Here is a 24858-nt window from a genome sequence, read left to right as displayed (position 1 = left end):
ATTGCTTGTACATCACTTCTTATATACATTTATATAAATATATAGTCATAACTATTATTCTTTTCCTTTTCTCTATCTTAGTTAATATTTTTATTCCAACCCACAAGTTCTACATTGTTGCTTTTTTTTTTAATCAGCTCTCTCCCCCATCTCACTGGGAAGAGGGGCAGTGAGTGAATGACTGTGGTGGTCAGCCACCTGTTGGGTTAAAACACAACAGATGTTTTTAAATATATACACACAAAAGATCTGAGACTGAATGGCTTCATATGATTTAAGACACTTTGGAGATTATTTGAGGTCCATTGCTTCTAAGCCATTTAGATTTGTAATAGATGTGGGACTATAAATCTCTAATTTTCACTATTATGCAAAACAAATGCATTATGGCTTCTAAATGCTGCTATTAAAAGCTGGAAATATAGAAAAAAACAGTCTGTTGAATAGTTTTTAACAAGAGGGAGAGCTACTAAGAGAATCATACTAATTATGATTAATTTTCTCCTGAAATCACAAGCCATAGATAAAGGTTTTAGACTAGTGTGTCGTGTGTGTGTGTGTGTGTGGTGGGGCAGAAAGGTGGAATAGATGGCTAAGTTGTCCTTTTTTTTTTTCCTAATCTAAGCAAAGCAAAAAATACTTTGAGGAGAATCATTTAAGGTGTCTGCTGCCATTATATCTATAAACTGTGTAATTTTACAGCTATAATTACTAGCCAACGTTCTCTATCTTCCATCAGACCAGATGATACACAAACAGAAAATTAAAATTAACATTGAAAGGTCTTTTATTTTTGTAGCTTTTTTTTTTTTTCTGTAAAGCTATTCATGGCCTCCTCAGATATTCGGACACCACTGATCTTATCCACCAAATAAACTATTAATATTAGCCTGAAAACCTATACATATCTTCTCCGAACCATTGCATTCAACTTTACTTCTGTTGAAGATACTCTATTCAAATAGACCAATGTGGTAACAAATCAGACCTCTTAGTAACAAAATACTGATAATTCTTTAGGTAATGGTACTTTCTTTGATTAAAGCATTCAAAAGTGTTTTAAAAAAGAAAAAAAAACAGTATCTGAAAACTAGAATGAAACAGGAAGAAAAACAGTAGTTGTAGAGGGGTAAAAGTTAAGAAAATAGGAAAGTTATTTTTAATATTATTAATAAATGAACTGGGAAAAATATTCTCCCAGTTTTTGCTTTCTCTCAAATCAGGATCTATTGTGATTCTTAGAAATATGGATAATTCTGTTGTTCAGGCCCCATACATAACTACCTGCAAATGAAGGACCCAGCTACCACCTCTGTCAAGTGAGAGACAGAAACTTTGAAGTAAATATTATGATAAAGCAGGTCACCTCACTCATTAAATGAAACAAAAGATAATTATTTTATGCATTTGCTTAAATATACTAATGTTATAAAGGCTTTCTCTCCATCTCTTTATGATTTTAAGCTGCGTGAATTCATCAAAAAGTTCTAAAACTAAGAGAATGTTAAAATATTAAAAAGAGTTTGCACATATTCCAAAGGGAAAGAGATATAAATGTGTATTCAAACAACGCATCACACAATTTATCAAAGCACTAGCACATACAGAAAACATCAATTTAAAATACTTTAAACTGCAATTCAACTAAATAATTTGAACTTTTTTAAAAAAGCTTTAATTACATTCTATCTCCAACACTTTCCCCAAAGACATCATAAAAGGTTTTTACTTTTATTAATCTTCCGTTTATTCTTTAGAGGTCTTAAAGGCAGTCAAACATCTAGCTAGGTATATTCTTTTTTCATAAATAATTTAATTCAGATCAATACTCCTACTGATAAGCACCCTAAGTCAGGTGAACCCTTCCATATGCATTATTATCATGCTTAAGCATATGCTGAATTGCAAATTGAATAAGCCTAAAATATATATTTTTAGCCAGAATATTTATTCAAATTCTTCTGCATAAAGGAAATCCTTAACCTCTATCTTATTCCTTCCCTTAAACTGATGTGCAGAAAACATCTCTCCTTTTTATTGTCACAGCTCTGCTCCCTTTGATAACACAGGTAAAAATTAGGATCTTGCAAGTCCAAATAAGAGTTTATGCAAGTTGTCTGCATAAAAAGAATATTATTCCATGTTCTGAGAAATCTGAATGAAATCAGAGAAGATAGACCCCTGTTGCTCAATCTATGATTACAGAGCTGTAATGCCTCAAGCCATGATTACAGGGATGTAAAACAGCTGAACGCCCCACTTCAGGCACTTTCCCACTGACCAACTCAAACGGAAGTGTCATAATTTTGTTCAACGCTTCTCATTAACTCTTCTCAGAGTGCACAGATCATTTATCAAAGATGTTCCTGGCAGAGCTGCAGTGCAGCTATGCCCTCAAACTTACGTTTAAAATTATGTATACTGTCAGTCTTACTACTTTCAATATGGTTACACTGGTTCTTAGACATTCATTCAATATTTTAGTAGACAAGGGACCACTGAGAGATGACTATAAATGTACTATTTTCTTTAAATTTAATGCAGAGATTTAAATGCAGTATGATCTTTTACTGAATACTCAATAATCCTCTTCCATGATTAATTTGGGAAAAATCGTGCCATTAATGTAACTGGAAGAGAAAAATTATTATGTTATAGTGCAGTGCTTGTGGTTACAAATAATATTAGCTATTCAAGGAAATATTTTCTTGTATTTTAAACAGTTTTCTTTTAAAATTTATTTTGTTATAACCACAGGTTATAACGGGTTGATTTCCTGGATGATGGAGCTAACAGTCTAACCAGAAAATATCAAGTAAAACTGATAGAATAACTTACTTTTATCTTTTCTACCCAACTACTTTATTGATCATAGACATACCGCTGCTTCTGACTTCATAAAATTCTATGTTTCCAGAAAAGGATATAAGAAAAAAAAGTTGCACTGAGCAATACACCACCTGTGTTGCTACAGGTGAACTCTTCAGCACATAAATTAGATAGACGCAGATTATATTCTCATGTGCTCAGATTCTAACAGACACATTCATAACACAGACTTGTTATCTACACTTATGTGAGGTTAAGGGTACCACCATTATCAAAATATCTTTGCCTTGAGTCTACGGTTTTCATAAACATAAAAAGACTCCCAGGTAGATCAAGTGGAGTAATTTCATATTGTATTCCATAAAACGGAACATGGAGTCATTTATGACTCACTAGAGTCATAAACTTGGTCCTTTTGCACAGCATAAAAATTGATCGTCTGTGATCTGTGTTGCAGAACACAGATTTCTTACTGCAATACTGTTGTATAATTCAATATTGATCACTTGCATTAACTTGAGACTCAGCCGAGACATAATAGTGAGCACAAAGAGGAAAACTGCACCATAAGCATAACAGCATCAATATAACAAGGAGAAAAGTCAAATATTCATCCATCCTGACATATGATTGTTCCACCAGCAATGTATCTGTGGGTTTTACTGTCTACAGTAAACAGAGAGATTGAATAAACTCTTCAAAATTTTCGTAAGAAAAACTTCCGTTAGACCAAAGACAATTGGAGTTGCTGCTGAATATTTAATATTTTAGTTTCAGTCTTCAGGTTTCTTAGGGAGGATCATAACATTGCTGCCACATTTTTTTTTCAGGAAAAAATAGAAAAAAGTAAAATAGAAAAGAATGTTAAATATTAGGGAGATTTTAATATTTTATTCATTTTCTTCATCTACTAGAATCTTCCCTAATTCTTTTCACATTCAAGAAAGACATGTTCAACTTCACTTTTTATTTCTTTAAAACAACTTCACCTGCATATTTTCAAAAGATCTGATTGTCAGTGTGACAGCAGACAGTGATTTAGTGGTAACAATAAAAACTTTTGGGAAAAAAAAACAACCTCTATGTGACCCTAGCCAGTGATTCTTTTCTAGATTCATAAAGAAATGAATAAAAGATAATACAAAATTCCTTTGCTAAACCTTCTTTTCTATTAGGAATCACTTTCTTTTCCTTTTAATTCATTGGAGGCATAAATATTAAAGAAGGTCACTGAAATAAGTTTAGAGAAAGGACCAGATGCCAAGCTGCAACATCTTAAATTTTATTCCAGTTGTCAGAATAGAATATCAACATTGTACATTAGCATTACTGCAATAAGAGTTTTAATCTTACACCAACTGTGATTTTCAGCTTGTAGTCTGTGTTTTCATAAGTGTTTGCAAAACTCAATTAAGAAAAAAACGTGTGTTATAAATAAATATTGTAATTCCTGTGCAAACTCTGGGATTGGTGATTTAGGAAACTCTTAGGCATCCACAAGGTAAAAAAAAATGGTTGTCAGCCTTAAGTTCAAACTACTTTTTGAGAAATAGGAAGACTACATGAAGCAATTTAATGTATATAAAAACAAAAGTTAATCAAAAGTTCAAATAAAATCTCAAACTATACAACTGAAATTCATTTTCTTTAAAATCGTGAAAGTATATTTCCTCTATTACGTTAAAATTAAAAGTAAAAAAAAAAAACAAACACAAAAACAACCAACCCCCCCAAAGCTCCAAATATATCTTACCAATGATAAAAAGAATTTCCACTGCAATGTCACTGACAGTTGTGCTTCGAGTTGTAGACAGCTCATCATGGCCAATAAAGCAAACATTGTAAGGTACAGTCACAGCAACATAAAACGTTGCCAGTAAAATAAGCCAGTCCCAGCCAGCTTTGAAAGTGCTAAAATGCAACAGTATGAATTTGGATTTTTTTGCATCTGAAACTTTGTATTCTGGAAATGCTGGTTTATCTACAAAAACATTCTGAAAAGAGAAAAAAAAAGATGTGAGACAAAACACTAATTTGATTATGCTGACATTTCTTCCAATGTAGCTTTTTTTTCCCTTCAAAATAGGCCAAAGAAATATGACAGTCAAATGCAGACAAGAATTAAAGCTGTAAAATAACTTTCAAAACCACTAAAGTGTGTAATACACATCTTAGGCACGTACTTTGAGTTTTTTCTATTTCCTGGGACAAGTATTTTCTGTGTACCAAATGCTGAAATATGTTATTCATCTAGTAAATCAGTGATTTGCAGTAGAATTGGATATAACTGTGCCAGCTAGACCTAAATTTTAACTAGGTAATGAGCATTATTTTCAACTAGCATTATTTTCAAACGTGAAAAGTGGCTGTAAAAAGTGGCATAAAGCACTATCATCAAAAATAGAAAACTAATTATGGAAGTAATATTGCATTTTAGCTGTACATTTCATTAACTCTTCAAGCCAACATTGCTTGAATTTTCTTCCACCTCACATTTGACATGCATGATTTATATACTTGGGCCTTCCTTCATGTTGTATGACAAAGGTCATACTAAATATTTTAAAGCATAAGATGATCATCACAGCTGCTGCCATAAATGTGATTGATTATGAGTTTTCTAACTCTAGGAGGCTCATATACTTACAAGGCAAATTGAGAGAGTCAGGCATGTGAAAAATATTTTTTCTGTTCTGAACTGAAATTAGGGCTGCCTATACTAGCTGGACAATATATGAAGATGCATAACAACTTCACAGATACATGAATAAGCTTTCCAACAGAGTTTGACACAGCAACTGATTTTAGGAACCTCAAAGGTTCATTGAACTAATCACAAAAACTCAGCTGTCTGAAGTTCATTGAAATGAGGCCCTGGTCCTAGTGAAAAAGTACATAAAAAATAAAACATTACTGAAAATACAGTCTCCCTAAAGAAGTATATTTTACACTATTTTTTCTTGTGTTATCTCCATACTAACATTAAAAAAATCTTTTTCTTCCTTACATGGTACTCACACTTCATTAGACACATGGTTCTGAAGATGAAATAATCTTTTGTGACTGTTGGGGCAGGAAGAGGATTAATGAGGAACGAATGAGAAGGGGACTGAATCTGGCAAATCATTTTTTGCTCTAGGGACTGAATCTAGCAATCTATTTCGTCTTCTGTTGGGTGAACTGTGGCTAAATGGCAACAGTTTTCTGCTGGACAGGGTAAAGCTTTGTGTACATAAGGACATAGCGCTACAAAATAGGAATGAATCTCTAGAATGGAATAGATGGTGCTGAAGGCACCTTCTTACACATACTTTTAGATCTGTGGGAAGGCTGTTTCAGACTAGCTCTAGCCTGGTCCCATGGATTGAACAGCTGCTAGCAGTTGGAGAAGCCCTCTTGGTTTAGTTTCATCTGAAGTAGTAAAGTTCGTGAGCCCTCAGACATTTAAAAGTCAAAGCAAAATTAGTAGAAATAACTACCTAATTTTCTTGAAAATTACCCTCTTATCTAAAACAAAATACTGATGTAGACCCACTATAACAGGACTTCAGAACTGGCTGCTTTCACAGCTAGATAATGCCTCGTTTCATCCTGAGTCCTGAGGCCTTATTGTCAAAGTAGCAAAGGTCTCTGCTAAAAAGAGTTCAGTTCTATGCACATGCTTTATAAATACTTAGCTTTCATTCTCCAGAGTTCTAACAGAACCTCCTACCCTGCTGAAAAGTGCCATATGCTTCATCAACAGTCTTGTGTTATTCACTAACAAAATTTTTTGCTGTCATTATGCCCGTTTAAGTAATAAAATGACTCACAAAACAAATGTTGCTTATTCAGCGAGTTATGATTACTTCTGATCATAGTGTTACTCTCAATGAACATAAAAAACAACAACTGCATGACCACACATTTGATTACTTTTTCCTTGTCTGTCATCTTTTTTCCTTTGCGTGATTCTTTTGAAATGCTGACATCTTTACCTTCTCCGTTCATGAATCAGAGGGACTGAATTCTCTTTGCTGTTAGTGTCAGTCCGTTCTTAATCATAAAGATATGGTCATATTTAGCAGTGTTTGTATTTTTTTTCTTAAATTCTTCCACTTACTTAACATTTACATTTTTAAAACATTTTTTTAAGATTTAAAATTTTTTTAACATTTCATCTTTTTTTTAGCATATTTCTTTATTATAACAGTTTTTAACATTTAACATTTACACTCAATTGAAGTGTAAGGTGTTGTATGCTGTTTGAGGTATACACAATTTGTGTATTCTCGTGTTCTTAGTCTAACCAAGATCATTTTCTGCTATTAATTTCTAATTAGGTAATGTCCAGGGCAATGTATCTGCACTGTTGCTTAATTTTGGTGACCTATAAAAGCAGAAAGATCAGTTTTTCAGGCTGGTCACACTACATATCCTTGGTCTGCTTTTTCCTGGAGATAAAAAGGCACTATTTTTAAGCACATTTAACAAGTGTTTTTCTCTGCAGTTAGGAGATTATACCACCAGCAAATGGAGTCAGGACACTAATACCATTTTCCTTTGGTCTGCTTTGAAACTATGTATCTCGTTATCTCAATCTCCTTGTTTTAATTTAGAATTCCTCCCCATGTTTTGTATTTTTACTTACATTTTAAACTTTTATGTCAAAGTGGATAATGTAGGACCTAATTTGAAGTAGACATTTTTGATGCTAGTAAAATACTAACAACAAACTAAATACTGTTCTGAGATTTTAAGAAAAACTGCTTCTGAGATACAGTTCTGATAAAATTAATATTGGGATGTTCCTGGGGTAAGATAAATAAATGCACTGTTGATACATGAAGTGTATTGAAGTAGACAGAAATGAGTATGCTTTACTCATCGTATAATAAAGTTATGATTAAGTCATTTCTCAGGTACCTACTGACCTTTTATAATGTGCTTTTTAAAAAGGAAATGACAGTACAAAGTACATTTTAAAAAAAAGAAGAATCACACCTACGTTATTAATTTTTAATTTGTTCTTCTCTCTTCTTTGTAGGTGTCCAGAAATGTGATAAAGGACAGCTCTACTCCGTCTTCGTGCTGAATCAAAATGTGACCCTGCTCTTCCTCTTCCTTTCCATTTCTCTGTAGAACAGAGGTGAGAGTCCATTAAACATTATGAAATTGCACTTCAACCTTTGAGAGCTGAGCTACTTACATTTTAAAATTTGCTAGAAATAAGATGAAATTTACAGATTATATACACATGGTTTTTCTATACCATATACGTATGGTTTTGCTTTATATCTTGCAGATAAAAAAATAAAATCCCTCTCCTAAAGGGCAAATACAATTAACTGTTAAATTTTAAAGTTAAATCCATTTGCCCAACTCAGAAACAATTAATTACATCATATGATTTTATGATAAGATTACTGGTTCAGAAAAAGAACCACTGACCAGAGGTAAGACTAACTACATAAATTGTCCTTACGAAGTTCCTACTCTCTTTTCTTTCTTTTTTCTTTCTTTTTTATTTTTTTTGGGGGGGGAGGGGGGCAAATTAGGGGAGAAGTTGGATTTGTTTTTTAAAACAAAACGAAAAACCACAGAATCAAAACAAAACCAAAATGAACAAACAAGCAAAAAACTTTATTCCTTTGTACTTTAAAAACAAAGCATGATATCAGAATGTGTTAAGTTGCAAAGCTGCTCATTAGTAGTAATATGCAATTTTTAATTAGAGGCTTTTAGATTTCTGATTTTCATTTCACATGGTCACAGGCATAATCACATATTTCCTGATGACATGAAATCCATTAAAGATTGAACTGTTTTGAAAGCTCTGTGGTTTTTTTCCTCTATCCAGGTATCTGTAATTTTAAATCATGAGATCACACTTTTTGTTCTTGCTTATACAGCAGTAAATTCAAAGTAACTCCCAGGACTCTGATGGAATTACAGAGAATTGATGCCATGCAAGATGGAAAAAGACATTTTGCAATGTGTTAGGATTCTGAAAAAATAAATTGTGAGAATAAGGAAGTAAGCTGTCTGTCAAACAGGTTTAATTAAAGTCAATTCAATGCATACAAATTAGGTGGGGAAGAAAAAACAATTATGGTTTTTGGCTGACAGCATTTTCCAGACTATTCCACCTAAGGCTTTGTCCACACATTGTCTCATACTTAATACCTCTTAGGTCTTTAACCCACAAAGCACAACGTAGACCACACTGATAGGTAATAGATACAACAGCCTAGGTGATATGGAATGAGACCCATGCTGAGTTGCATTGCATACAGCAGGCACAGTGCTTTCAGTTGGTGGGTTTTTTTTAATCTTTTCAGCAATCTCTGTAATACAGGACTGTGCTGGTATGGCAGTTATTTCAATAGCTTCTTTTTCCAGAATAACTTGCAACATTCAAGATATGGACACACAATTGGTTTATGCTGTCAGTTTTGTTCTTAATAGCACCTAACTTCAGAGTTGTGTTTTTCTTACCTGCTGAACAATGAGCTGAAAGCTATCTTCATTATCTCTTTCCAGAATGGTAAATGTCATGGTTTTATGATTTTTGGTTATTGGTATTCAACATCATAACATCATCTAGTGTATGTACCTGGTTCTCAGAAGAGAAGGACTACTACATTCATCAAGGGGCTTTGCGACCCTGTTACCGTTTCCGGTCAGAGGGAAAGATAAAAACTCACAGATCACAAGACCTTGCGCTCTTTCCGCCCGTCTCTCATCCCAGCAGCATCTTGCTCCCCAGCCATCTTATCGTCGGTATTAGAGTAAAGTCTATTTTGATTTTTGGACATTTTCTCTCATTGTATTGGATTTATTAGCTTAAGTTGTAATTATATTGTATTACAGTGTGTTGTTTTGCATTTCGATATCTTATTTAGTAAATTAGTTTGTTTCTCCTCAGATTGTTGCCACTGTTTTTGCTCTCAGGCCCAACTCCCTACCCTTTTTTTCCCTTTTCCCTTTCCCAGGACGTGGGTCCGTGGGTCCCCCGCCGCATTCGTCACAGAACCGGGCCGAACGCCCATAAACCATTGACATTACTACAGGGACACTCAAAATACATATACTCAGTTAAAGTTGTTTCTTTTTTCCTACATATTATTGATATTGATTTTACATTTTATGTCCACTCCTTAAATAAAAGAATTTCCTTATAAGAATTTCAATTTTATATGCCATTGGATTGATAATATTTTTGTTTAGATAGATCCTATTTCTCCCACATTGGTTTAGCATTCTAGTTTCAAGGAGCTCTTAGTCATTAATGTACTCACGCTATGGAGCATATGGCACTTAGAACCAAATATCTGCATTTTTTTGCACAGCGAGTGACTTTCATTACACAATGATTCCACTATTTGTAAGATATTAATGCTACCTTTTCATTGACAAAAATCACAGTACTCCTAGAAACAGCAAAGCAAGGACAGAAAAAGAAAGTGTAAAATTCATTACAAACTACTATCGCTTTTCCCTTTAAGCTGAAAGAAGTTTTTGTTGTACTAATTAACAGTCAAGAATATGAATTGACTTTGTAGATATGATATCATAAGACAATGCCATTACTAGGGCACATGTCAGTAAGTCATAAAATAAATCAATGAATGAAGTTTGTGATTTCTCCTACTTTCTGATCTTCTTAGTGCCTTTAGGAAAAGAGGCAATCTAATACTTACTAAACTACTTTGTTCATTGCCTGCATCTTTGATATGTGTGGGATTATTATCAATAACCTTCACTCTTTTCCATGCTCTGTTTACAGATCACTATTCTGAAGGAGACAGTTTATTTTTTTTATGAATATATAGCTGTTTCTTCCTGATGCTTAAAAATTATTAAGTATCTGATAGGTTTACTCTTGTCTTTTCATTGCTGTTCTTAGGAAAAACAAAACAAAACAAAAAAAATAACGTAGTGAATCCAACCATCAGCAGGAAGGCACTTTAAATGCTATTTTTTATGTTTATCTCATGCTTAGAATCAAAAGGATTTTTCAACTCCCCAACTGCTTTAAGAAGTTACTGTTTTAAAAAAGATGTTTAGGGGTACTATTGCCTGGCACTTCCGCACATCATCCCTGTGTGATGATAATCCCTATCTTAAAATAGGAAGATGCTTTGCATCTTTAAACTCCCCCTTTCTTTGATGAGAAAAGTGGCAATATGTTTTTTAACACCTTGTGATGCCTTTCTCTGTTATGCTTTTTTGTATGTTTTGGTGGTGGTGTTTTTTTTTTAAATGAGATTAACTATAGCAACATAATCATCCCCTGTGACAATCTGAACAGTCTTTTCCAAGAAAAGACACTAACAGCTCCTCCTCTGTCAGTCTTAACCGTGCTCTCATAACACCTTGAAAATTCTTATGAACTTGTCAGGCACACAAAAAGCACAAGAAAATGCAAATGCTTTTTTAACCATTGGCATTTGTTTTTTTTATAAGAACATGAAGCATCAAACTTACAGTTAAAAGAAAGTGGAGGCTTAAGTCTTTTCTTGTCCCTTTGAATAAAGAAATCTACTCCTTAGGCATAAATCAAAAAAAAGTTATAGATTATTACAATAAGTTGCACCTTAATTAAATCACTATTTAAATGTTCCTCTTCTAGATGGGTTAATCTGTCACACATGATGTTGGTATGGCATCCTCAAACATCATGGATCGTTACCACAGAAAAGTTTTGTATACAAATACATGTGGGAATGAAAGATTAAAATCTAATTTCTCTTTCATATGACACAGGGAAATCCATGATATCAATCCTTTTATACCTACTAAATCATATCAGAATTATTTAAATGAATGGCAATAGTTTACACAAAGATTTCTGAACCACCTTCCATAACCCAGCAAATCAAATAAGTTCATAAAAAGCTCCATTAAACACAAGAAAGAAAAGTTTATATTAGACCGAAAGTGGCTCTATAGCATTCTGTGAGAGATGTAACTAAATAAAGTGCTCAGTAGTGTATTAAAAGGAATAAAGATCACTTGGATCACTTAGACAATGTGTTTAAATTTTCTAAAGCATATGTAAACCTACACAGTGGAAGGAGACACTGAGACATAACATTTGTTGTTCCAAAATAAAACTTTTGGAAAAAAAATAACATATATGCTTAATATAAAAATATCTATTTCTTGTGGTTTTGAATAAAAAGATTTTATTCATTACAGTAACTTCCAGAATGTTAGAAAACAAACAAATGCAACCTGCACTTTTCAAATTTAACTGTAAGAATATACTGACAATATTTGAATGAGGTAGAGAGAGGGAAGTTCAAACAGTCTGGGATTTTGTTCTGGAAATACACCCACACCTGAGTAACTATTCACATAAAGTAGTAGGGACACTATTGGAGTAAAGAAGTATAAATAGATTTCATGAGAATATAAAAAAGCTTTGAAAGAGAGACTTCATGGAAAGATGGCATGACTGTTTCCAGGATTTTTAAAACCTTTCACTACCTTTGAGGCATTATTCTCTGGGATAGAGCACATCAGCAGTTGTCAATAAAGAGCAAACAGATACAAGCCTCTTTGGTATTAATGACAGAATAAAAGTACTATGGGCAATAGACATTCTTCCTGTCAAAACCAGCCAAATATTCATGGAACTATTAGCTAGATCCAGGCTAACCTCTAGCCACTTCTCCTCTGTTAACTGATTAACTGATTGAATAAGAAGATGTGCAGAGCACTTACCAGCTGAAAAACTGTAAATACTATTACAGAATATTTTTGAGGGACCTCTTTTTTACACTAAAAAATGGTATGATTTTCATCATGTTAATATTATGACTTCAGATAAACTTCAACTTAGAGAAAAGAAACAAAAGTAACTTTACTACTTGTTTCATGGACTGGAAACAGACATATGCTTATGAGATAAGCTGCTGACCCTTCTATCATTAGAAAAAAAAGGGGCAGGGAGAAAGTCACCCAAAGATTTTTGCCCATTTCCATTTTGATAATTGAAGGGTGTACACTCCGAAATAAGCAAATAAATGTTCTTTTTCAGAAGCTGGTATTTGGATCTATCTCATAAAATTTGGAACTGAAACAAAAATAAAAATCCAAGTGGACAAACATTTTTCAGCTACTTCTAACAACAGACTGATATCCAGCAGAACTCTAAAGGTAAGCTTATTTTAAGCTATTTCCCTGCTACAACCTTCTCCCAGGTTTCTCCTGAAAAGTTACAGAATCCGTTATAATGAAGTACCATATTCCAACTCCAAAATAACTGTTTTGTAAGTGCATTAAAATAGTTTATTTCCCATCTCATTATTGGGGCTGGTAAATTATGGAGAGTTTTCTCACTAGGAGAAAGATTTTCATTTGGATTATTCCACTGAATTTGAAACTTATCAACTAATTTACCAGAAGTGAGTGTTCATACGTAGTTATTACAATAAAAAATTTAATGTTGAATCTACATCTGGATCATCCACAACTATTTTTCAGCTGCATTTTGACAAGATTTTTATTTCCTGGATCAGGTTGTATTTCCCACAGAGAATACTGGTTCCTGTAACAGGGCAAAGCGCAATGGCTGATTTATTATTATGAACTAAAACATAAGCGAAAAAATAGAGAAAATGTTTCAAATATTCTAGAAAAGAACTTAAGTATTTCCAATGATTTAAGTCACTGGGATAATTTTCATTAACTTCAGCAAGTGATGGTGTCTTTCTGGGTAATTATATGGTATTTAAGGCCATAATCTCACTGAATGTAAAGGGTATTTTTTTCCCCTTTTATTCCGTTATATCAATCATATGCTTTATTTACTGACATTTTGTTATCCAGAATAATTAAGAAAGTTTACATGTAATCTTATGTTGTCATAGTTTTACACTAATTGATCTTTTCACACATTAATTAAATAAATGATTTACAGAAAAGTAGATAATACAGTATAACCTTGCTCACATCATAGGTAAAAATAGGAATATTAACACCTGAATAATTTATATCTTGTAATGTAAGAAAATCCTTTGACAAATAATGACTTTTTGTTAATATATCTGCAATTCTGTCTCCTGTAAAAACATACTGTGTTCAGGACAACTTGTTCAAAGGTAAGTCATGGGAGATTTTTTTTTTTTTAATTAAAGAGCTAAGATACATATAAGTTTAAAAAACCATAATATTTTTGGTTTCAAACAGTCACTGGAATGCCAAGAAACTCTGATCTCCTCTTAAGGAATGAGATTTTCAGAACAGGAAAGTGATAAAACAGTTTTACAGTCTTAATTATACAAGGTACAATGAACAGCTAGCAGCTGTAAAACTAACTGTGCTACAGCAAGGCCAAACTTGCTTTTGATAGACATTTTTACTGAGTCTTTGCAGGACTTCAAAGTTGCTCTGAGGAGAACTCCATTTGTGCATGAATTACATTTAGTATAGCTGCAACTACAGGTGAATTCTTCAAATGGTCCAAGTCCCATCAGCTCTATTTCTGAAGACAGAGTACATGTGCAATACGAATTCTAATCATCATGGTCTTCTAGTTAATAAAATCTAAGACATTAGTCTATGTCAAGGCCTGAAAAATATCCTGAAAGACATTTCTTACTTTTCCAAATTTTCCCACAGAAATAAGACATTTATTTATAAAGGTTTTCAAAGCCAACTCCCTCCACCCCAAAAACTCAAAACACAACATACTACACACACAACTTTGAAGAGCTCTTCTAATTGGCAATGCACATACTAAATGCATTCACTGTTTCTTTCATGATGTCTCCTGTCGGTCTGAAATCCTTGAATAGCAAACTCTAAAAAGAAACTCTGACGACATTTTACACTGTTTGTCATCAACCTAGTCCAACAAACAAGAAACCACAAAACTGAACAACAAAATTTTTAAAACAAGCAAAAAAAAAACCCTCCTACAAAACTCATCATTTTGGAACAAAGGAAGTTCCATATAAACATGTGAATGAACTTTACAATGACGGTAAAGAACTGGAACAAGCTGCCCGGAGAGGCTGTGGAGTCTCCTTCTCTGGAGATATTAAAAACCCACCTGAACATTTTCCTGCTCAACCTACTCTGGGGAACCTGTTTTAGTGCAGGAGTTGGACTCAATAATCTCCAGAGGTCTCTTCCAACCCCTATGATTCTATAATTTGACTTGTATGAGAAATCTAGGAATACTTGCATTAGTTTACTAGGAAGCAATGAGTCAAATGAGCTATTTGGTTGCTAATGCATATATCTTTTCATTGTTCCAATATATTTCAGAGAACATGTTGCCTTCATAATATTTTCCTAAGAATCAGAGTTTGCTTTTCTTTTCTGTCTTTTTCTTTCCACATGTACCACAAAGAACACATCTTCCTCATGTTCAAAACATATCCTCTGCTGCTCTGGTGGCTGCAGGAATAGCCACTCATGTTAACACCTGGTATAAAGCTAAACTAATGGCCACAAAGATCAACACTTCCAAGGATTCAAGACTCAGATACAACATAATTGCTTGCATAGCGAAGGCAGAAAAGGGAGAGGGAAAGCATCCATACGGTCACACGTATCTGCAGGAATAAAGACCTAGGTGTCCCCCAGGTGTTTCTACACTTATGCACTAAGTGTAGATGGATGAAAGCAGTTTCTCTTTACTGAAGGCAAGAGATGCAAATCCTTCCTACTCTGATGGTCAGCCAGGAGCAAAGTCATCCCAGAGAAGACGTAATAGAGTCATTGCAGGACAAAGGTTTCCACAGCATGCAGTTCCTTTGAGCAGAGGAGTCAAACTGTTCTATCCCACTTCCTGCGTCAACAGGACTGCATGGTGCATCCTGAAACAATTCTACCTGCTTTAAATAATGCACATCTAGGTGACTGCCTCCTGAGAGGCATAAGGTGTTCTGAAACTAAAGTTTATGCTCTGAATAGTCACTGCTGTAGCTTAAGCAATCAGGAAGTAGCTGAGAGTAATTGAGCAGAATAATGAATCTATACATTACAGATTTTGTTAGCAGAACCCACCCCTGCCCACTACAGGCATTTTTTACATAAAAATCTGGAATGTAAAATGGTTGATAAAGAGTTTTTGACTTCTGGCACACTGAAAAGAGTGACGCCTCCCTCCAACAAATGATACATCATGAAACTAAAGCTGATTTCTATGAAATTCATACAGGCCTAAGATTTAATTGGAAGTGAGAAAAGGCCAGCCTGTTAAACCATAACACTGTAGCTGAGTTTAATCCATGGGGTAGTCCAGCTTTTCATTCACACTTTACTGGGATAAGAGCATTTTTGCCAACAGGCAGGCTAACCTGATAAGAAGGCCTTTGAAATAGGAATGATGGGGGAGAACATGATGGTGTAATCCCTAGAGAGAAATAAACCCATACGATAGGACAGCATAGGGGTCAACTAACAGGCAAAAAGATTGCCAATCAAAACCTGCAGGTTCTGGTAGCAACCAACCTGCCTGAAATGTGCCCTTGTGGTAAGGAAGGCCAACAGCACCATGAGCCACATTAGGAGGAGCACTGAGAGTAGGTTAAGGGCTAGTGAGACGTATCCTATATGCTTGGGCCAGGCCTGGGCTTCTCTGTACAGGAGGGACATGGACACACCATAGCAAGTCCAGCAAAGGGCCACAAAATGATTGGGTGTTTGGAGCATCTGAAATACGAAGAAAGGCTACGAGAGCTGGGGTCTCTTCAGTCCATAGCAGAGAAAGCCCAGGAGAGCTCTTATCAATATGCACAAATATCCAATGGGGCAGGGGGAAAAAATGCCAGATTCTTCTCAGTGGTGACCAGTGAAAGGATAAGATGCCATGGGCACAAACTAAACACGTGAAATTCCATTTAAACATAAGAAAAATACTTTTTTACTTTGTGGGCAGTCATGAACAGGAGCAGGTTATCCAGGGAAGTTGTTGAGTCTCCATCCTTTGTGATGTTTGATACAAGTCTGAACATGCTCCTGGGCAACCCATTCTAGCTGACCCTGCTTTGTGTAAGGGGTGGGGGCTGGAGTAGACATTCTCCAGTGGTGACTACATACCTTAAATGTCATATGATTCTCTAGTTAATATCTGTCACGCATTTTTATATTCATGATGGAATGCATGTCTTCAGTAAACTTACATACAGAGTCAATAAATGCAATGTTGAAAGCTAAACGACAGTATGGAAAAACTGAGGCCTCTAATAACGTTGCCATGAAAAATGGTGAATCAGGTAGGGGTGAGGAAGAAGAATGGTAAGTTAAGTTTAGGAAAAAAAAAGCATATGAAAATTGCTGACTGTAACAACAGTTCTTAAAGACTGTTGTACCCATTTTTCCCTTTTTCTCATCTGAAAGTTTTGGAACAAACTTGATGGGTCTAGCCATTGGTTGAAAGGACTGATTTTACTGGAAGAAAAATATCTGTTAAATTTGTATTTAACATGAATATTATATGAGTATTATATTATATGATAATACTTTGTATTCAAAAGAAAAGGTCACAGCTTCTGACATTTTGGCTGGGTAAAGCAAAATCAGGTGTACTTTTGCAGATACATTGGCACAGAGGAGCAACTGAAGTTGTGTGAACGGATGAGATAAATAGGTAAAAGTTCTGCAGAAAATTGAAGAGAATATGAACTCTTGAGGTCCGTAAACTAAAAAGACAATCCACAAGTAAAAAAGAAAACAACAAAACAGATTCCATTAAACCAGGAGATAATCTCAGGAAGATGTTATTGTGAAAATACAAAGAGAACAAGGTATTATATAAGAGACAAACAGTATCGAAAGTGAGAAAGAGTGAATCTGGAAAACACCTTCGGAGATACAACCTGAGAATGCATTAATAAAAAATATTAGTGAAATGCCAGTGGATCTACAGAAGACTTAGGAAACAAGGAATATGATGGAATTTTTTTAGATAAGCTTTCTAAGAAGTTTAGAAGTTAAAGGAACTTGGAATAATTTCCTATACATACAATCTAAGCATAAAAGATACTCCAAAAATACAATAACAAACTGTATCTCATGGAAATTATCTATAGGTTCCCTTATTGGCTCCCTAATCTTTGAAACAGTAAAAGTATTTTTTTAGCAATATAAACTGTGAAAATAAAATCCAATAATGCAATTGATCATTGTGCAATGACTTTCACTCATTGAACATTAAAAATAATCTTTACTACATTTAAACAAAACACATGCCCAGTTTTCTGTTAATATGAGGTACGTCGTACATGTTTATTAGTAGCTGTGGACTAAGTAAAGAAGAATAAATTATTTCTAGAAGTTAATTCTAAGGTTATGTTCACCACTGAAGACTAGAGAATCACTCTGTTTAGGAAGAATTTGAATGTTCTTCAAAAATTTATTTTAAAATTCTTAGGTAGATTTACATAAAATTAAAATATATTGCTTGCAAATATTTTGAATAAATGGTTAAATCTTTCTTGCCTCACTGTCTTATATTAAACAGTGTATTTGACAAAGCCCCCTCACAAAGTGCTACTTTCTGTTGCTATGATGTAAAGCAACATCTCCATAAAATAAAACCATGAATGAAATCATGGTTTTAACTTGAATAACAAAGGAAGAAACAAGTAGATATCAGTTCTATGCTCTAAAGCCTGTGTGTCCAGCCTTTTGGCTTGCCTCAGCTGCATTAAATGAAGAGGAATTGTCTCGGATAGCATATAAAATATATGATATTGTTAATGTATATAAGTAACAAAGCTTCTTTTTTGTGTATTTTTTACTAAAAGAAAAAAAAAAGAGGGCAACAAAACCATAAAACTAGTGAGTTGGATGTGTATACTTTAAAGAGTATAACAGGCAAGACAAACAAATATTAATAGTCATAAGCTCATGGTAACTACTAAAGTCCCAAATCTCCAACACAAAGCAGAGAACTGAATGGGTATTTGCTGATGTAATGCAGCTCTGCATGGATATGTTTCCCAGTCAGTACACAGTTGGTATCTAAAAGGAGTATTAACTTTAAAATTGTGTAACAGCAAACATGAGTTAAAATCTGCTCAATTTTACGATCTAACACGAACTCACATCAAAAGCTGGAGATCATTTTAACCCATCCAAACCGTCGCATACAACTATGAAATTTTTAACAGATAAACAGTAGTTGTCATTTAACAAATTATCAGTCACACACCTATTTCAAGTTATCATTGGCATATTAAACATGAATTCTTAGTAAGTGTATCCCAAAAATTTGCATGTCACATAAGACAAATAATTAGCCATCAGAGCACAGATGTTCAGTCTCTATTCTGCAAGATCCCATACATCATCTTTTTATAAAATATTTTCCTAAAACTTTCAGAGCTTAAGAAAAAATTATCAAATTTCATAGTCTTAAGAAAAAATTATCATAATGTGTTTCGGAAGGGACCTTAAAGATTAGGGTTTCCAACCCTCCTTCTGTGAGCAGGACTGCCATAAATAGATAAAATGTATTTTATACTACATATATATTGATGATTACTGTACGTATATAATATATTTTTATATATCTGTCTATTATTTGCAGTTCTAGCAGGTCTTTGTACAGGACAGTGTGTGAAAGACAGCAGTGTAACTATGACACTCAAAAAACTGAATTATCAATGTTTGAATGTTTGTTTCAGTTCACACAAACCTTCCTTTTTGTCTTCTGCAGCAATCTTCACTTTTGTGTCTGTTATATCTTTGAAAGAGGCCAGAAATAGTACTACATCTCCTTTTTCATTCTTTATAGGAACAATATCCAGTAGGCACCAGAATGAAGACCCTGTAAGGATAAAGAATGAATTTAATTCAAACAGCTGTCATTTAGCAGAGATGGGGAAAAAAAGTGAATGACTAAATCTACAACTAATGTAATTCTAAAAAATATATATTTATATCTTATTTAGGAGGTCGGTAGTCAGGAAATCACAGATGTTCAGCTCATGTAAATCTCTTTGCATCACTGGTTGAAGCTCAGTAATACTGCTTTCTCTGGAAGTAAAGCATTAATTTAAATGCAGAATTTATCTACGGGGATCATTAACAGAGTTTAATGAAGCTGCTTACTCCTCTGAAACCACGCTTTCCTTTGAACTCTCAACTAATGTTACTTATTTTACTGGAACAGTTTTCACTTTGTTAACTTGACATCTGAAGCTTTCATGTTTACTACAGAATCATTTTACCTTAATCATCTGACTTGATACTCATTAAAATCTCTTGACAGGAGACCTGATATTCAGAGTATCATTCCACTAATTCAAAGATATTTAAACTAATCAGACATCAGACTTAGAATAGAATTTGTAAATGCTTGATTCAGACTAATATAATCTAAGAAATAATTAACTCCTTGCATATTATAGGTGAGATTTATAATGCCACACATCATCTGTAAAATTAATATTGGTTTTCCTTACTATCTATAATGGTCAACTTGCTAAAACATAATTTAGAAAATGATTTTGGCAATAATTTTAAATTTTGTTAACCTTTAACTTCCCAGACTCATATAATTATACCACTTAAAATAAAATAAATAATTATTCTCGCTGATTGTATCACATGACCTATTTGCAAATTATGTTGTTCAATTCCATTAACATTATTCATACGTTAGCCATGAATACAGACCACTCGGAAGAGAAGGCAGTGAAAGCCTAGGTCCTGCTCTGTGCTTAGAGTGCAACAGGGATCTCAGCAAACATCCTGGATTCCAGTCCCATCCATTCTAGGACAACTCAGTCCAGTGCCAAGATTTTGTGCTTTTCACTGCCCCCAACCAGCGTAATCCTACCAATATTATTTATAAGGTATATAAGTAATGCTAAAGTATGTGGTTTTTTTGTTTAAAATTCATACTTGGAGATGTCTCTATGATTCCATAATCATGTTCCTCCTCACATACTACTATCAGCATCTATTTACTAAAAAAGTGTACTCAGAAAAGAAAAAATGAAAAGTACCCTGAACCAGTGCTATCACTACTGTCTACTGCTAAAATATCAGCTGAGCTTTGGAGGTGTCCTTATAAAGAAGGAGGCATCCTTAGGTTATTTGCTCCAAATTCTATCCTCCCTCTTCCAAACTCTGAATGTTGAAAATGAACTGAACAGATAAGTTCACAATTCACCTTTCTAACTTAAATTTTCAGCTAGAATTTCTCTGTCTGTTGAAGACTGTAGGTAAGCATGGGAGGTGAAACAGTAGCATTCCTTTTGAAAGACCTCCACAGCTGAAGATCTAGAAGTATGCATCAAAGAAAATACATCTGGTCCTCTACAGTTAAACTTCCCAAGAAGCAGGTTTGAGGGTGACATTACTGGTTAAGTCATCACATATTGTTTGAATGTAGGGGGAACTTTCCACTAAGTTTCCATGTTAGAGTAGAGACAGGGAGAATTGGGTACAGGAGGAAAGAAGACTGAGTAAGGACAAAAAAACCCATGGGAAAAATGGACTGGCTTTGTATTGTGTTTAAGGATATTCACTAGGAGACTGTAAAGACAGAGCAATCAAAGAAGCTTTTTTAAATGAAAGTGGACATCAGAAACAAGGTATTTGCACTCTTTCTTTCTAATTTTCCATTCTTAATCAATTTTTGTGTAGACATTGTTTCTATATCAAAACTTTGGGGGAAAAGCTGCTTAGTGCTTTCACTTTCAGAAATGTATAGAGCAATCACCCTATTGATCTGGAGTGGTATATACAAAGAGAAGAGGAAGCATTAGGCAAATTTACTTTCTGGCTTAAAAACAGAATAGTGAGTACCTACAGAATGTTGTTATAACGCCTAAACTGGTCAAGTTCTTTCTTGTAAAACTACATTCTGCGCACATTCTGGCAGTACTTTCAGATGGACAAGAAGCCACTCTCAAATCTTGCTTCTAAACAATACTGATAGTAGCAATGTTCTTTTAAATATCTGTTGCAGTCTCCAAAAGTAGAAGCATATCTTATTCTTTTGCATCTTTTCAACACATACACATGAATGTGCCTTAGAATTCTTTGCTAGTGAACACTGGTCACTGAAATTGGTCCATATCATATCATCGTTTAATGTCATCTTTGTGTCTCCTCAATCATATCTCGTTATCTGTCTTCATTCCCCTTCTCTGTAAATGTGTTTGAAAATATTTTGATTAAGCAAAACAAATATGCTTAAGAAATTGTATGCACAACTAAAGAAAACACATATCTCATGTGTGCACATGCTTATTGACTCACAAATTGTTCCAGGTTAGAGCCTGGTATGGCAAAGTTGCCTATCTTGACAATACCGTCAGAAGTTCAAAGATGACCTTTTCAGGATTTGTGCCAGTACTCTGAAGAGAGCAAATTAATATGAAATATTCTTCCAGACTAGAGGAGATGACCTAGTTTAAGTCAGGACTAGATCAGTATATGCTTACACTCTGTCAAGAGCTGAAATGTGCCACCTTTCACTATAGATGAGAGTTCTTGGAAAAATGTACGGATCCAATGCAATCCATTATACAGCTTTTACTGAAAGTCAACATCATATAATGCTATAAGACAAAGGAACTTTCTACTCATTGAAAAAATAGGGCCCTATTTTATTACCATTCTTTTGATCGCACTCATCTGTGAGAAAGAAATTCCTTCCCTGCTTCTGACTGTGCACACAAAGGTTTTCTGTATTGCCAAGAGTAGTCTGTCAAAGACATTTCTTTTGGAGGTTTATTTATATACAGACTTTTATTGCTCCAAGCCACCACTCTGTGAAGAAGAGTCTAATCTTTCTCTTGCATTATGAACTGATGGTTTAAAATATATTTTAATATCCTCAAGGCTTATATAAGTACATCACAGGAAAGGAGAAAAGAGACCAAATGAAGCATAATCTTATCACAAAGCAATTTGGCTATAGTCCACCTTTTATATAAACATAAAAATAGAGTGCTTTATGGTCACTCTCTCACTCTCCTTTTCTACCTTTCCTCACTCTGACAGCTAGAAGTCTCTTAAGACTGAAATCAAAACAAAGTTCAACAGTGCAAGGAATTTAAAAGGGAGATTTCATACTAAACCTTGCCATTAGAGTGCTAATAATCGCTAAAGCCAAGCATTCCTCTCACTAGAAAATGAGGACTGCCTAAGCCAAGCAACAAGCTCAGACAGTTAGCCTTATTCGTTAGCTATGTGTGCTCAGCATGCAATACTACTCACACAATCTTAAGCCATGCCCATCCCAGACAAAGCCCATTGCAAAACTCAGAATAGAATTCTTTGATGAGTATTGCAGTGGCAACATAGTGTAGAAATATAGTGATATTAGAAATATTAGTGGTATTATTAACGAACAGTTTATTAAAGTCTTTAATGGAATAATTAAGTTCGGCACCCACCTCCTCAGCTTTATCAATATTTTAACTATGTTTTTCTGCAGTAAGGACCTTCTCAGACACACACGAATGTGAGTTACTTAGAACCAGTGATACTGATGCAAAACAATCTTCTCCTTACACTTTAGAGAGCCTGGCAGTAACATGGCCCAGGAAAAGTAGCATAAGGCTTGTTTTTTTTTTTTTTTTTTGTAGTGCATCAACCATCAGCGGTTATATCCAGTTCCAGATTTTCTCTTCAACAGGACTTTGCTTGCCACAGTGCTCTCCAGAGAGACACCGGGCCAGGTTGTTCTGCCCCTCTATCAGTCAAGGGCAGCAAATAACAAATGAACAAATTCCTGTGACTGAACTGTGGTGAGAGGAAGACAAATCAAGGTGCAGAGCCCTTTTATAAAGCTCTACACCTATGTGTAATGTCCTAGACCAGTAAAATCAAATGTTTTACAGAAATCAAATACTTGAATAAAAAAGAAAGTGTAAACATCTTGCATACTGGATACAAAAGTCTTGTGGCAGAAAACAATCACTCTTCATTTAAAAATTACCGTAATGACATATGCCTAAGAATGCAGAAGTAAACTACAAAAGACATCATAAACTGGCACATTTCTTTACATTGCAAAACTTAACTTTAAATAAATGTGAATATACCCTTTCAGAGAAAATGAAAGAAAACAAAAAACAAAATCAAAAACAAACCAACCAAACCAAAAAACACCGCATCCCTTTTTCCAGCCTTGTTATTTAAAAGAAAAAGTTAAAATTTACACATATATAACTATATATAACTGCAGTACCTTAACAACAGGATTGGTGCTAAATTTTCAGCTTTACAGTACGATCTTTCATTTACAGAATTACTAATGGTTAGCAAAATAAAGCTGGTGCTTTATTTTATTTTACCAGATAAGTTTTAGCTGGATTATTTTCCCTTTTCCACCACAGAAAGTGACTGTCACTCCATGACTGACAGCACGATGCCAAAGACTTTGTGTGGAGAAACCAAGGTGGCTCTTTGGTTAGCTCATCCAAATGTTCCAGTGTCACTTGATAACATTTTATTTTGAATGTTTTGTGGTTTTGACAAGGTGTCAAAATTTTGTTGAGGAGAGCAAAGAAGAAAACAATTCTTTAAAAAAATGTGATTGAACTTAAAAAATGGAATGTAGCTGAAAGAGAAAGCACAGCTGTAATTAGAGCACTTTCTCTCTTCTAAATACCTTTCTCTCTTGTAAAAACTTTGACAATGATCAATTAACACAGTTAATGCAAGGTTTTGCTACTTTAAGCAAATAAACATTTCATTTTTCTCCATATTTTTTTCTGAAATAGCAAACGTACTAAAAATATCTATTAATTTTTCCCTGAATTTTGCTACTGTTGATGACAGCTTGTGTACTATATCCTGGTGACAGTCTTTGGTCTGACAATATTGCAAGAAAACTAACAAGAAGACATATGGGATATCAGGTAACCAACACATACAGTCACGGATGGCTTTGCTAACACTTTCGTAGCAGTAGAAAAAAAGCTCAACAACATGTGGCCAAGGAGCTCTCCTTGAAAGTTTTAAGAATAAATTTAATCTATTCCAAAAAGTCTTAAACCAGAATACTGAGAAATCCCCAAAACCTGGTAAATGGAATGTAATGGGTAAAATACTTTAAAA

General features: G+C 34.2%; 1 protein-coding gene across 1 annotated transcript in view; it reads right to left on the bottom strand.

The window, feature by feature from the left end:
• Positions 1–24858, bottom strand: part of KCNH8 (potassium voltage-gated channel subfamily H member 8) — a 119825-nt gene that overhangs the window by 82794 nt on the left and 12173 nt on the right. Inside the window, exons 2-4 of the mRNA XM_021385557.1 lie at positions 19472–19603; positions 7817–7944; positions 4583–4823 (exon numbers count right to left, since the gene is read on the bottom strand). Coding sequence (XP_021241232.1) covers positions 4583–4823; positions 7817–7944; positions 19472–19603 — 501 coding nt within the window. The remainder of the gene's footprint in view (positions 1–4582; positions 4824–7816; positions 7945–19471; positions 19604–24858) is intronic.

This window comes from Numida meleagris, chromosome 2, assembly GCF_002078875.1.
Source record: "Numida meleagris isolate 19003 breed g44 Domestic line chromosome 2, NumMel1.0, whole genome shotgun sequence".
Lineage (NCBI taxonomy): Eukaryota > Metazoa > Chordata > Aves > Galliformes > Numididae > Numida > Numida meleagris.
This window is presented reverse-complemented; position numbering and strand designations above follow the sequence as displayed.